This window comes from Aythya fuligula, chromosome 5 (assembly GCF_009819795.1).
Source record: "Aythya fuligula isolate bAytFul2 chromosome 5, bAytFul2.pri, whole genome shotgun sequence".
In the NCBI taxonomy this organism is placed as follows: Eukaryota; Metazoa; Chordata; class Aves; order Anseriformes; family Anatidae; genus Aythya; species Aythya fuligula.
The window spans coordinates 62,412,742-62,428,821 of NC_045563.1; the positions used below are offsets into that span (position 1 = coordinate 62,412,742).

The window sequence follows — 16,080 nt, forward strand, 5'->3', positions numbered from 1 at the left end:
CTTCTTCAACATGCATGTAGAAAGAGCCCTTGAAAGTTAGTTGCTTAGCATTTCCGTTTATTTTCAGAAATAACTTTGAAGGTGTGTCTGCATTACAAGAAAAATGTGTGTTCATTTTCAGGGTCTTCCTTACACCTTAAACATCTTATACTTTCAGTCATTTCCTAAGGTAAAGGTAGGCCTTTCGTTGAAAATTTGCATAGCTTTCCTCAGTCCCGTGCTCTGTCTTCAGAGGCTGAGAGAGATCTGCTCCCACATGTGAAAGTTCAGCGCCAAAGACCATCATATCGTAATGTTGTGATCCCACCAGCCTGATCCAGAAATGTCATCGCATTTACAGGATTAAGTTAGCAATTGCAGATTTCATTCTGGCTTCCAAATTTGATTTGCATGCTGCTTCCATACCTTCAGTAATCATTACCTTTCTGTCTCTGCAATTCCCAAAAGGATCTCCCACAATGTTGCATCATAAATATGTTGGATCAACAAGCTACACACAAAAACAGTATAAAATAACTTCTTTCTTTGGGTTAGGAAAGACAAGTTCTTCCACAATATTCCATGCATCAATTCCAAGAAAAAATAGTCATGAAAGACTTCGACATGGTACAGAACATGAGTCACGCACAGAAGTACCAAACAGTTTTGAGCAACCAGAACATGTTCGGGATATTTTCAGCAACGTAAAAAGGGAGTTTTTGCCTGCCACAAATGCACAGGTGGTACCCAGAGCCAGCAAGGATCTACTGATAAAGATGAGTTCTCCTGTTTTGGCTGATTTTTTCAATAGTTGGGGATTACCAGTGAGTGGAAGGGTCAGTAGTATGTGCTAAAATATTCTAGAGATATAGAAATTTATTATTTTTCTGCTTATGCACAAGCAAAGAGAGTATAAAAAAATCATATCCCTTTCAAAACCACAATTTCTATAACAATTAGTGTTGCTATTTCCTTGCAAGTATTTTGAAGGATGCTTTTCAGGACTTCATCGGAATCCCTGACTCCTTTTTCAAATTCAAGTGCTACTAGCATCGCACTAGCAATTACTAGCTTATAAAATCATAGAATCATGAAGGTTGGAAAAGACCTCCAAGGTCATCTGGTCCAACCATCACCCAACTACCACTGTCACCCACTAAACCACTTTATAGAACAGTTGCTGATCTGCCACCTGTGTACATACAGTACGGTGCATAGACATGTTACTGGGGGATGCACACTAGATTAGGCTATGGCTGTCTTCTAAGATTTACAAGCTATTTTGTCAACTTTTACTGTATTTTATTTTTTCACCTTAATTGCAAATTCAAATGACACATTATACTCAATATTATGAAAACATGTTTTCTATTCCAAACATTTATTTAAAAAAAAAAATAGTTCTTTATACCTTTCTCACTGGGTTGTAAGCTGATTGTTGCAATGTTGATTCAGGGGAGTGGCTGCTGACACTGGCTTCTTCATCTAATGACTGTGACAGGGAGGGAATATCACTTCTGTCAAGAGGAACTACAGGCTTCTGGACATCAAGTTCAGGGGAACTCTCACAGACCTACAAATCAAAATTAAGAATTAGTGTTTTCAAAATCTCAGTTTAAAAAAAAAAAAGTGGCAAACTCACATAAACACAACATACACGATATGAAAAGTCTGGAAGGACTCTAAAGCAAAGATGTTAAAAGTAAATCCAGCTAGAGAGATAAATGAAAAGAGAGATATTTATCTATCTCAAACATTCATGGAAAAAGATCAATAAAGCTACTGAAATGTACAGCTATCCCCAAAACCTGTTGTTTGCTCCTAAATCTAAGCCACTGAGAGTCATTCGGGGTGGGAACTCCACAGGACTTACAGAATGGGAAATTTCAACCACCTTTCCAAGGCAATTCTAACTGTTTTGAATGAGTCTTAAAGCCACTTTATTGTGCCACCTTATCTTCCTTACAGAGTTTGTATGCCCACCACCAAGCAATTGTTCCTTTTGCAAAGGCAGAAACTCTGGATTGGGATTCAGAAGACAGGTTTTATTCCTTCTTTGCTATAAAAGTAAAGCCAGTTATTCAATTTTTCTGTCCTTCAGTTACCTACACACAAAGAGGGAATGATGATGCTTTTATTCTCCCACCTGCTGCTTGCCTTGTCTATTTACAGATTCAAATATTTGGGATCCAGGTTGTTTATGCAGCACTTTACAGGAAGTTTTGGACAGATCTCTATGAGACATGAAACTTCTGATTTCTAACGTAGACAAAAAGACAACAAAGTTCAATCTGCTTGAAATCTCAAAGGTGTTTTTTCCCCATTTCTGAGCTTACATTGACTAAAAGAAATAGGAAAGAACTTTCAGAGAACTTACTGGAGATTCGTCTTGGATTTGCTGCTGAACCGGGGCTGGCTGCCTCACTATGTAATTGATCTGACCAACTATGGTTTGTTGAACATGCTGAGCTGGCTTGGGTTGGTTCAGCTGGAAGCTGGACTGTCCTTGGGCCTGGAGAAGAAGTTCCAGATCCTTTTTCATTTCCTCCAGTTCAAACTGGTGGTGCATTATGTCCAGGCTCTGCTGGATGACTTGTTTGTGGGTGTTCTCATTCTGACCTGACAGTGGTGATGCTGGAGGCAGCTGCTGCTGCTGTGGTGGCTGCTGCAAGTGGTTAGACTTTATCTTCTGAAGATGGCCAAGCTGCACTTGCACAGTTGATGTTTGCAAAGCAGTCTGTGTGCGGAATGACTGTGGATGGCTTGTGTGAACTTGCTGAGCCTCATGTGATACAACAGCATAACCCAGAGGTGCAGTCTGCTGCAGCTGCTGGGGTGGTAAATGCTTTCCCATCTTCCCTGATGTATTCTCTGACTCTGATCGTGACTGTTGCTCCAGCCCAGGCTGCGTTAACTTCAGAGGCGGGGGAACATCCCTTTGCTCTTTGTCACGCTGCTGCATGCTGTACTGCAGAGGAAACTGCTGCTGATGCAGTTCGGGATGTTGAAAATTTTGGTGGCGGTTTATGTTTTGATGAGAAGGCTGAGCTTTGTTTGGATGAGGGACACTGAGGCAGTGTGAGCAACACATGGGCATAGGACACTGAACTGCAGGTGGAAACTGATGTGGCTGGCTATTCACAGGCTCCAGCTGTGATGCTGGGGAATAGTGTCCGTGATACAAGGATGTCTGTAATCCTTGCACATTTCCATAGAGTAGCACATCTGAATGAGAAATGTGTCCACCTTCCATAGTGAAAGCTCCTGGAAAAGAAAACAAAACAAAACAGTAAACTTGCTCACTCCTAAAATCTTCATAAATTTACGCAATAAAAATTGTAAATGACTGCCATTCGCTTTTCTTCAATTCAAATATAAAAGGGCTCATATCCTATTCAAGCAGTCCTTCAATATACCTCCAACATAAATTTTTCAAGATTTTTCAGTGATTTAAAATAATACTAAACTCCCTCTAATGTCCATGGAACTCATGATTGAAATACCAGCAAATGCTTTGAAAAATTACCCTCAACTTACATTATTTTAACTGATGAATATGGCTTATACTTTCATTTTTTACTAAACTCTGAGCACATTTTCTCATCCACAAGCATGGGTACAAAAGACTGCTTTCAGGGTGAAAGTGAGCAAAATAAAAGAGATTGATGTTATATACGAGAGAATCATAAAAGCTATAAATAGAAATGACCTAGGAACCAATTTTATCCACGCTTTTAGCCAAGAGAAGATTATTCCCTGCAATACTTTTGCTATTGTTTTACCCTAAAAGGGGTAAACTAAAAGGTTTTAAATAACTGAAAATGGGATGAGAACCAACCCTTTATAACATTGATCTACCTACCAAACTAAATTTACTGTAAAAACTCGCAGCAGTTGGAAAATTCATAGTTGCTGGGAAACAAGCTGAAAGTATGTGCATTCGTTACATAAATAATATTGTCAATATTACACAGAAAAAGGCTTAAAGCCATCTTTGTGCCCATTAATTGCAAGCATCTTAAACACTGTTCAGGTCCCAGGGCCACTGAGATACTAAAAGAGTATCTGTTAGCATCGCACTCTGAGGAGCATAAGCATAGCTGAGACCAGCTGTCCCTGGGTAAGGCAGAGGAAACAGCACAAGGCTCACTGCAGGTAATCCATTTCACTCAGGATACTCCTAATGGGACTGCCAGACTCACAGGGCTGTAGTTGCAGAGTTACTGCTTCCTGGGACAAAACTGCATTCAAACACATTAGGCAAAGTCAAGGTTGTTTAGTAGACGGTGATGCTATATTTTCAGTAATTTTAGTTAAGTTTATCCACTTAGCCTTGTACAGGGTTTTAATTAAACTAGTAGTTGTGTTCTTACATTGTGATTTTCTAAGATTATCAAAAAAGATATTTACAGATTACATTTATAGGCAATGTTTATAGGGTAATATTTATATATTATATAAATATTATTTATTATTTATATAATATTATGATTTATTATATAATATATATTGATATATATAAATTATACATATCATTACATATAATGATGTCTTTTAGTAGGGGAAAAGCATGAAGGTTTTCAGCCACAATAGCATTGCTTTACAGCTGTGACAGAAAGACCAAAACTAGAACTCAAATAAGAAGAGAGCACTTCGGGGAAAGTACCATATTGTCTATGTATGTCTTGCATACCTTTGGGCACTTGTGTAATAAAGAACACTAGATTTTTCGTACCAAAATTGGACAGCTGTTTAGTCCAGTAGGATGGATCCCAAGTAAATCTGATCTTCAGTGGAGGGCCTACGTCTGTGTTACAATTTGTCTCTAACAAGCGCTGGATCTGAAACACAATCTGGTGACATATCAAAGGATTATGATTTTATTAACAGTTATAAGATTATAAAAAGTATTTTATTTGAGAATCATTAAATTCTTAAAACAGTTATCACATGTACTGCGCAATTTCACTTTATTGAGAAAGTATTTCTCTTACCAGTTCTTTACTGAAGAGAAATGGGATGCTGTTTTTACTGCACACTGCCCAACTGGTGAAGTTCTGCACATGTTCAACCTGTCTGCTTAAAACCACAACACCTTGCAGTTGCTGCTCCAATTTCTGCTTCCTTTCACTTGTGATTTTCTGTTAATAATGTGGAATAGGTAGGAGACAGTTGTCATCCTTCAGACACACATAATGCATACAATCATTGGAATTATGTTACACATAGGCACTCTTAGTTATAGTCTCTTTAAAGCACCAATCAGAGAGAGAAAGCTAATCCTGTTCAACAGATATATCCAAGTCAAGACAAACAATGACTTCTTCAGGAATAAATTACAGCCTTCTCGCCTTGGTTTAGCAGAATAATGTAACACAGGAAAGGTGTAAACGTTTGATCAAATCTGAACCTGGACCTCTTTCTTGTCTATTACAATACACAAAGAGGAGACCTAAGGAAGAATGTCAGCAGAGGGCAAGCACGCAGTGTTTGCAAGCACACAGAATGGTATTCCAGTCTCCAGCAATTCATGATTTAGGGACCACAAAGATAGAGGCTATACCACCCTCCTCAGGGTATTTTTCTATCACATATTCTTCGACTGGACATGCAAAAACTTAAGAGTCAAAACTGCAGGATGTTTTTACAGAAAGTAGACCAGAAGATCATTTTCAAAACATATTAAATGTGGTGCTAGAGATCTTTCACAAATGAAACATTAAAATCAAAAGCTGGCTTGTTTTGCAATTACTCAAAATGTGCACATACATTCTCTGCAACTGTATTAGAAAATGTGGATAACACGATAAGCAAACATTTTGCCACTTCATCATTAATCTTTGTCAACCATTGATTTCAAATAAAATCCTGCAATAAAAAGAATATTTGAAAACATAAGCAAAGGGACAATAACATTCACAATCTATATTCTTTCATTGGCACTGGGATTTAATTTTAATTTAGTTTAATTTCCCAGGGTATAAAAGAAACTAGCCTTACTTACTTCAAGTTGTTCAAGAAGGAGGTTCGTTCGTTTATTGATTTCATTTATCAAAACCATCTTGGCCATTTTTATTTGATTTTCTATTTTTTTGTATAAGTGTTTTACTTCAAGCAACCTATGAGGAAGAGATACATATCCCTGGATGAGCCAACTGGTATGTCCTTTATTCAGTGCTTGGTAGTTATTTGTTACCTAATGTTGACAAAGAACTCCAGTGAAAGCACCATTTGTAGCATTTCCTTTAAGTTCTCCCACATTTCAAATGCGATAATGCTGATTTGGGTCACCACACCGTAAGACAGACATAATACTACTAGAGAGTGTCCAAAGGAAGGCTACAAAGATGATGAAGGGTCTAGAGGGGAAGACGTATGAGGAGCAGCTGAGGTCCCTTGGTTTGTTCAGCCCAGAGCAGAGCAGGCTGAGGGGAGGCCTCATGGCGGCCTGCAGCTCCCTCATGAGGGAGTGGAGGGGCAGGTGCTGAGCTCTGCTCTTGGGGACAGCGACAGGACCCGAGGGGACGGCATGGAGCTGGGACAGGAGAGGGTCAGGCTGGGGGTTAGGGAAAGATTCTGCACCCAGAGGGTGGTCGGGCACTGGAATATTCATATTTCCTACCCTCCAAGAAAAAAAATATATAGCATCAGCTTTTTTTCTCTAGTAAACTCTATTTAGGAAAAATAACACTCTTACTTGTCATTCATTTTCATGAGAAAAATACACAACAATTACCTGTCTTCAATCTGTTTAGCTGAAACCTGAATTCCATTTTTTTTCTCTTCCACTTTAGCTATGACATTTTTCAGGATAGCTCTCTGATTTTGCAAAGCTTCATCAAGATGTCTGAACCTGCAAAAGAAGGGGAAGTTTTCACACCACGTTCTTTTCTGCTGATAAGAAACTACTGAGAAGCTACATCATGACTTGTTTTTTTCTTTTACAGGCTCAAATAAAGCATTGCTTACATTTGCTGCTATTACAAAAGTTAGAGGGGAACTGCTGGAACTAGTGTCACTACAGCCGCAATGCATCACTAAGCAAAACTGCCAGATTTCAGCTGCTGCTCCATTAAGTTCCTTGGCTAGAGTTTGTTTCTCTCCAGCCAGACTCCACTAAGGACTTGGCCAGATGCGCATCTCCGGAGGATCCATTCTGCCTTATCTGTAAATCCTACATCCCATGGTGAGAGGAAAGGAGACACTGGTCTACTGGACTCTTTATTGGACACAGCTCATACATGGCTTAAACATAGATCTTAGCTATTTTTTTTTTTCCTGATAGAATAGTTCAAGTACAAAGGCATATATATATGTACTCAAGAAATAGAAGTCACTGTAAATATCTGGTGGATTACCAGAAAGCCTAGGTTTAAATATTTTAAAAATCTGTGCTTAAAAACATTCTTTGACATCCTGAAAATGAATTATTTACATTACAGAAGGTTTGCAGTCCATGCTGATTAAGGAGTGGACAGTGCACAACTTGTTCAAAGGTGGCTTAGCTAGACCTGAGCTTCCAAACCGGTACACTGAATACTCAAATGGGGTTATCCTTTATTTGTCTGTGCCTACTGCTAACTACCCAACAGCTTTGCCTACAGTACATTTGCAGTAGGAACTGGGCCCTGTAACCCAGACAATTCATTTTTAACAGTCACAGGTACAGCCCTTCTCAAATTTCTCCTGCCTTCTTCCAAAAATAATTCCTGCGGATTGACTTTGGGTTCCTGTGTTTGAAAGCAGAAGCTATATGCCTGAAGCTGAAGAAATTGGTGTGTTCAAGTCAGTCAAGGGATCATGTCAGTCCGGACATGATCCCCTGCTTCTTTCCTACTGCAAATGCTGTGACAGCTATCCAAACTTTATTGCTCTTCAAAGGGGCAGGCACATCTCACAAAAGGTCTGTCACAGTGTATAGGTAATTCCTTACGTGGCTCACACACATCTGCTAACAAACAGCCAGCTAAGCTACAGTCATCATGTCTTGGATAAAGACCAACAGACGTAATTGGATTATGCTAAGTAGAATTCAACTAGCAACTAGTTTCTCATGATCATACTCAAGAGATACATGCATACACCACATCTGGCAGATGATACAGTTGGGAAGGCACACACCACTGAGCCCAGTGTACGATTCTGTAAGGGCAGTAACCCACATGGTACACTGCTTGGGCATAAGACAGCTGAACTGAGTTTGCTGAGGCTTTGAAGCTGGAACCGAGTTTGCAATTTCAGCTGACAAGAAACACAGATGGAACAGTCTTAAATCTATATTCACTATGTTTTTATGTAGGATTATGAAATAGACATTAAGCAATCAATATCTGGTACCTGTGTTCTTTATGCTCTGTCAGAAGGCAGCTGTGGCATGTAAGGATATCACAGGTCTCACAGAACAACTTGAGTGGCTCTTGAGCATGCATTGGACAAAATAAGGAAAATTCACTTGCCTCGTCTTCAGTTGCTGAGGAACATAGAACAGTGGTATCATTGACAAGAATTGACATTCAGAGTCAGTTGCCATCCTCTCACATAATTTTATTGAAAACCTTGGTGTTATCTCTAAAGACTCAGATCCTGGAACAATTGGATTATATGAAACAGATTTTTGTTTGTTTGTTTGTTTAATTACCATTAACATTAATTATTAACGTTAACATTAATTATTAAACATTAACATTAATTAATGTTTAATTAACATTACTAGCAGATAGGCATTTATAAAGGAACAAGGAAAAAAAAAAGTACCTGATTGCATTCTCAAAGTTTCCTTACTAAGACAAGATCCTGTTACTTTTGACCAACACATGAGAAATTAAACAAAGCATTGATCTTTAGAAAACATTTATTTATACAAACTGCAAATGAAAACATTACTTTTTTTTTTTTTTTTGCTAATATAAAACCAGAAAAAAGGTTCAATTTCCCTACACCAAAGCCATTTTACTTATATAAGTGTGAAGAAAAAAAAAAAAAAAAAAAAAAAAAAAAGGAGGAGAAGGGGTCTTTTTTCCTAGGAACAGATAACTTGACCACAACTATCCAAGTCAGTTTCTTGAGAAGAACTTCACCTGAAGCACAAGGAAACTGCAGTTGCCCTAAATTCTGAAACACCATTTGAGTCATCATTTTCTACAGCCTATATTTTCTTTATCTAGGGTGGATAAAAAAAAATCTTTCTTGAATAATAAACAAAGTTTTAAATCTCTCTTACTCTAACCAGTTGGTACCAACTATGGAAGTGTAACCTCATCAGAATAAAATATAAGCTTCTATCCTACAGTCAAAATAATACATTAGAAGCAGTAGGCCCCACCTGTGTTTATTCCTTGTTCTATCCTCCTTCTTCTAAAGTTTTATAAAGTTGCAACACTCTTGTTTTAGACTACAAATTGCTTACTTCAGTTTAGGTTAGCATACTCCTCGGTATTTACATAAAGTAAATAATGAGCAGTAATAGGAGATGATGACCCTTCTCTGTGGATCATTACTATATAGGGATGAAACATTTTCCAGTGGGTTTCATTTGTGCTTGCTAATGGCAATACACTGATCACACTCAGGAAGCACGTTCTTCACTCCATGTTTGTGAAAGGAACATCCTATAGAGGCCACAGCCTTTTGCTGTCTGACTTCCCCTCCCACACCTTGTCCATAAAACATGGGAATTGCTTTATGGCAGTTTCCTGCTGGGCACAGAAATACCAGAAGGGCAAGGACAACTGGTCTTGCAGCCTACCAAACCAAAACCCATCACCCCACAGATGGAAAAGGTACATGGAACAGACTGTCTCTGTGAGAAACAAATATCCAGAATTTCTCAAATAACATGGATTACTGATTGTGGCAAAGGCAAGTTCAGACACCTAATGTGATATAGAATCCCATAATCTCTCATTTACGTGTATATACACTTTAAAGTCACACTCAGTCAGAACATGATGTCTCTAGCACAGAACCTGTGTGCGCTCCATTCTCAACTGAATAACTCATATGAGAACAAGCCTAGACTTTCAAAGCATATCTTCAGTACCTGTGCAGCCCTTCAGGGATACAGACAGGAAGCGGTCTCCAGTTTCATTGCCATGTCTGTGTTCCTCTGTACATGTGCTGCACAACCACTTATTGCAGCTTGTGCAGAGACTGTGAGCAGGTTTCTTCTCTTTACACATGGAGCAGCTCTAAGAACAAAAAGCACAATTACATACATGGATAACAAATTAGACTGTACAAACTAACAAACTGTGATTCAGATCAGTAAGCTTAGTATTTTGCTTTGTTGGATTAGAGCAATTCAAGCGATTTTAGTAGCTCAGTTATTGTTGTAAAAGGTCCCAGAGTAAAATTACAAATTGAAGCTCTTAAAACATACTGTCTTTCTGTGCTCTAGCACAATAGTTATTTGTAGGTATGAAAACCTACAAAATCTATAGGCTATGGTATACACAATACAGGAACACCCACATACTCCTAATAAAAAAAAAACTTATTTCCTATACTCTAAAGAGATGACCAAAACCAAGCTCAATTCGTATATTGATATCAACTGTAATGAACTGGAAACATAAGACAGACATGGGAACATCAAATAAACTGGAATTTGTAACTATCATCTCTATCGATTCAACAATTTAGGAAATGTCATTTCTTATTGACCATGTTGTCTGGAACCATCGCTAAAAGTGAAATGAATAAAGCGCCATGTAAGTGAAGAGAGTGATTTGACTCCTTCGTTATCCAGAATGACCTCAGGAGTTATTTCATGGTGACTATAATGATACTTCTCTTAAAAAGGATTTGCATGAGGCATAAAATACCTTGTTGAAATCTCCTAACACCAATGTTTCTAACATACTGTAGCCACAAATAGGTACTAATGGGCAGAGTGAAAATAATTATATAATTTTACCATATTCAAACCATAAAAGCTTTGCCACCAGTTTATCAAACTCAAACATTTCCTACACAGTTACAAAATATTTACTGTAGTTATGCATAGTTCTTGAATATTACTGCTGTTGTTATAGCTACTCAAGCAGCTAATAATAGATGGCAAAGTGACTTCCCTATGGTGTGCTTCCTTTCTGTTGTGCATCAGCTTATCTTCAATATGGTTTTGTTACAATTGCATCCCCACTACTCTGATGGGAAACACAAAGAGAAGTATTTGGAAGTATTCAGCATGTAGGCCCTGATGCAAGTCCTGGTAAATTTAAAAGTCAAGTTTCTCTTTGCTGAGTCCCAGATCATGATCTTAGATATCCTGAGGGAAGAACAATTACAGTTCTTTCTTTGATGGTCTTCTTAGTGTTAAATCACAGCTTTAACACTAAATGGAATAGCCATATCCAAGCCCACTTCTGAGACTCATGTTTGGCTCAAAGGTTTTACTTCAGCACAAGAACAAAAAAATTTTATTCCTGTTCATTTAAGTTTTACCATTCTCTTCAGTGGGCCTGGAATTTCCAAATTGATCTCTTATCAGCTCAGTTAAGAGTTTCTAAGTATTTCCCATCTCTTTCAAAGAGATTTCTCTCTGACAGTAGGACAACAAAAGCAAATTTTTAAATGTGTTAGGTTGTCTAGGCAGGAAAGTATTCATGTAAGCCATGACACAGTTTTAGCCATTTGCTTCTCAACAACGTTTTTCAAAACGTATATGTAACACTTTAAAACAAAAAGCCTAATATAACTTATATAACCAAAATGCAAAAGTATTCTGGGAAGCAAAGCCTGTTACAAAAGAAGTGGCTAAGTTAAAATGCACTTACAAACCACCTGCATGAGAAACAGGTCACAAGTTCAGAGGTGCTCTGCCTTCTTGGCAATAACCAAAACTGCCTAATCACAGGTTTACGTGCAACTGTTCCGCTGTCAGACAGCCTGACTAGAGCTTATGTTAGCGTTATTTTTAAGTTGCAGAGCACAGAGTTATCCCAGAGTTAGGTTATTTGTGATGTAAAAAGAGCCTTTTGAGCAAGAGATTTTGAAGTGAATGTTTTTGAAATTTCTGCGGCTTGTATATAGTACTTTCTATTGTTTATGCTTCACTATCTCACACATTGAAAAACATCTGGTTTCCAAACACTTTGTTATGAGTCTTGACAGATTCCCATTTGAAAACAGTAGGTGAATTAATAAAACAATGGCTGTTCGGCTGTGCTTCAATTGGATGAGTTGGTGCTTCTCTGATATCATTCATAGCTTTGTTTTTGAGGGAAGGGTGGTTAAAAGGCAGTAAGCAAGGCTTACTCTTACATGACTGTCAATAAAAAGGAAGCAAGCCCAAAACTATCAGGAGGGTTCTCAAGTCCCTCTAGAGTACTCCTGTGCTCCAGTAAGAATTCTGCTTTACTGAACTCCTCATAGGACTCCTACAAGGTTACACAAAAGAAAAAGTTTCTTTTAAAGAAGGTCTAAAAAAAAAATATAGTTCTTTTGAAGATATTAGATATCCTCATTTGATTTTGTTTCTACACCAATTGTCATTGAAAGGTAAATGAAGTGAGTCATGATAATTAAGAAATCCCAACACATATATAACGATGGCAGTTCAGAGGACTGGAAAGATACAGCTTCCATCCTACATTATAGCAAAAGTGTTCCCCTCTACCCAGTGGTTCTGAAACTGAATACCTAATGCAGCTATCCAGTTTCTTTCAGAATCAACAAAAGCACACAAGAGACAGACGTCCAGGATCTGGTTCAAAAGGTGAAGTCCAACATCCCTGCCTCTTGGGTACTAGTCCTTTGCTTTGGAGCACACTTTGGCTAAAGCAGTCAGCAGATTACAGATTAGTTTTGACAAGTTTCCTACCACATTCTGAAATTTCTCTTACTCATGCAAATAATATAATACTGTACTGCAATAGATGGATCAGAGATCAACACCTTCCTCTGCCTTTCTCCTGGCATCACAAAGAAGCAGCAAGTAAAGTATTGTGAGAATAGACCTGCTTGTCATCTGGGTATTTTACACAAGTAAAACCCATCTGTGTACAGTGTCAATACCTGGCCAAGATAGTAATCTTATGCTTCACAATCATCTTTTGCATCCATTCCCCAATGAGAAACTAAAATGTGATGTGACCTTTTTTTTTTTTTTTAAATGATTAAAACAGACGATCAGAAAATGATAATCCCGTGTAGGATCTAAAGGGTAATCTTGGTGTAACCACTAAGCCAATAGTATTTGTTTCTGTTTACTTTGTGTAGAGAGCAGAAACAGAATAATGAGAATTCCAAGAGATCCATTATCTTCTAGATAATGTATAAACAATATGGAAACAATAGTTATAATATATAAGCAGTCAAAATCGTTCTTCAAATAAAGTTAGAAGAGTAATATGAAGGCAGTATGTCCATCCCTTGCAGTGATGCAATTAAAGTGCTGCAAAAGCAAAATGTAAGAGTCTGTTGTTGTATACAATTTGTTCTGCCCATCAAACAATGTCACTCTGGTGGTGTTTTAACGACTCACAAAGCACCCTATTTAGTGGCTTTCACTTACCTTTGCCATAGCTGAATTATCAGTGTGAAAGTCCTTGAGAAAGAAATTTTCAACTACATCTCTTGCAAAGCAGGTCTGTTTACACACAGGGCAGGAAAGGATACCTGTACTTAAAATAAATAAATAAATTAAACAACGCACAGCAGCCATGTGAACCAGGAAATGATATAAACCACACTTAAGTATTGCTGGCTTTTTTTTTTTTTTTTTTTTTTTAAAACATCAAACCAACACTTAGTTCCAGGAAATTAGAGGCATTCTTCAAGCCTTAAGTTACTTGTGGCTAGATCTAGTTCAATACAAACGGAAGAAAAACAAAGCAACAAAATCCCTAGAAATATACTATGGTTCAGGTGATTTATCTCAGTATTTATCAAGGATATCCACATGTCCAAATTCCCACGGATTCATCAGGGCTTGAAGCTTTGATAAAAGCTGAGGTGCACCTTAAGCTTTATACTTTTGTTACAGAGTCTTGCTACTTGTGCTTTCTGATACTAGCTACAGTTCTTCTAGATCAGCTTTGCATTACCAGAGGTATACCAAAGCATAAAATGCACATTGCCTAATACTAGTTTTCCAGCACAGCATGCTTTCCAACTGAAGTCATAGAGAGGAGTAAAAAGATGTTAACAGAAGTAAAAAGTCAATGTAAAAGTTTAAAGTTGCCTAAGTAAAAGTCAGAATTGCAAAACGTCCACTACAACAAGTCCACAAGTGACACAAAGTGATCAGACTGTGTTCCACTGACACCCCTGAAGCAAAGCAAAGCGAGCAGCATAAGCAGCAAAATCTGGCTCCCCCTTCATTAGGTACAGTGTGACTGGGCTGAGAACTACCAGCACCATTCCAGAAGTTGTCCATAACTGTATAACGGCATTTCTGTGTCTCTGCTATTGCATTCCCAGACTTCTGGGGCTAGAATTCACTCTGCTAGACGATCTAGTGTTTTTTTTTGAAAAGTGATGTCTGTCTCTGACCACATTGCTGTAAACGGGTGTAGATGTGAATCCAAACCCTTAGAGGTGGTGGTGTCAGTCTATTTTTACCTTATCTTATCGAGTGTTTTTTATATCTAAGTCTTTCCATTTTGTTGAGAACAGAATTTTAACGCTACTCTCACCTTGTCAAGCGATCCATTCATGATAACTAATAGAAATATTTTCCATGACTAAATGATGCAAACTCACTTAAAGCAAGTTTTTAAAAAGCAAGATCAATTACAACTTTTTACTGAACTGACACCATTCAATATGCTCTCGCCTTAACTAAAATTATTTTGAAATAAGGAAGGTGACTTGGAGATAAAACAAATCTTGAATCTGTTACTCTACACATTAGATGGTTATCAGAGACACTCACGTTTTCCAGCTTGGTGTCACCTGCCTTTGCAACACAGCTCCTACAGTCCCTGACCAGAAGCGCAGTTCTAACCCTGCATGCCTACCAGTTTCATATCTGGGCTACTTTTATTTTTAACAAATTGCAGAGACACATAAAGCCCTTCCTACATTACCACTTCTGACAAAAGCACTATACAGTCAGATGCCTCAATAAGCTCATTTTCTTTCATAAATGCTTTGGGGAAAAAAAAAAAAAAAACAAAAAACAAAAAACCTTTGCATTGTTGCATCTCCTTCGAAAGAAGACATCTTAGATAGAATTGCTTCCACCAGGCGTGCAGAGAAGCAGGTGGCATCCACAGGTGGCTGTGCTACTCAGCTACAAGCCTCCCCTGGGGAAAAGGGCAACGCAAGCAGCTGCCAGTGCTTTGCTCATCTCCTGGGTGTGTAACTTGAGACCTGTTTAAGGGTGTTCTGGTGACAGAGTTACAAAGAGGCTAAAAAATTCATTTGATAAAGATGGCCGTGACAGCAAAAAGCTGTAGAAGTGTCTAACTTCCTTCCCTTTGAATCCTTAATATTAGGAATGCAGCCAAGAGGGTATCTTACTTACCTACAATACTTGTAGCTAACCACCTTCATCTGTTACACCCTAGGACAATGAGATGCTTTTATATTAGTCGCACTGTAACCTCCCTCTGCTTCCCCGGATTACGGTTCTGTGTCTTTTACACATTCCATTAACAGCTCGGTTCTCTAGAGAAATGTAACCACGGCAGGAGCACTGCAGTACTTAAGACGAGATGTGTTACACAGACAGAGCTCTCCTACTCCTTGCAAAAGGTGCGTACTACAAGCATCAGTGAATTGCAGTGCTAATTCCTACAAGGTGAAACCGTTTTCAAGTTTCTATGTGAGCACCTTGCAAAGCAACTCCGTTTTAATAGCAGCAGCAGAAATACATGGATATATTTTGATTGATAATCTAGGTAGCAAAAATCCTACTTTACAGGCAGCCTCTCAAGTAAGTCTCATAGGACATGCTCTAATTCTTGGTGCAGTGATAGGAAACCATCTCCTGACTTTACAGGGAATTGCCTCTAGCCCTTTGAGACCTTTAACCAGTGTCTTACTCCCCTAACAGCACTGTCCAAGCAGTGCCAGTCCTTGATCTGGCTAATGTAAAGAGAAAACCTCCATACTGAGACTGCGCAGTACGCCACAAATTGACTGAAGAGGAAA

The 16,080-nt window shown here is 38.3% G+C and overlaps 1 protein-coding gene across 1 annotated transcript in view; it reads right to left on the reverse strand.

Annotated features, from left to right (window-relative positions):
- TRIM66 (tripartite motif containing 66) overlaps nucleotides 1-16,080 on the reverse strand; it is a 46,740-nt gene that overhangs the window by 19,273 nt on the left and 11,387 nt on the right. Inside the window, exons 6-14 of the mRNA XM_032188565.1 lie at nucleotides 13,496-13,599; nucleotides 10,019-10,166; nucleotides 8,317-8,449; nucleotides 6,716-6,832; nucleotides 5,984-6,098; nucleotides 4,974-5,120; nucleotides 4,715-4,832; nucleotides 2,357-3,243; nucleotides 1,391-1,552 (exon numbers count right to left, since the gene is read on the reverse strand). Of these exons, the coding sequence (XP_032044456.1) occupies nucleotides 1,391-1,552; nucleotides 2,357-3,243; nucleotides 4,715-4,832; nucleotides 4,974-5,120; nucleotides 5,984-6,098; nucleotides 6,716-6,832; nucleotides 8,317-8,449; nucleotides 10,019-10,166; nucleotides 13,496-13,599 (1,931 nt within the window). The remainder of the gene's footprint in view (nucleotides 1-1,390; nucleotides 1,553-2,356; nucleotides 3,244-4,714; nucleotides 4,833-4,973; nucleotides 5,121-5,983; nucleotides 6,099-6,715; nucleotides 6,833-8,316; nucleotides 8,450-10,018; nucleotides 10,167-13,495; nucleotides 13,600-16,080) is intronic.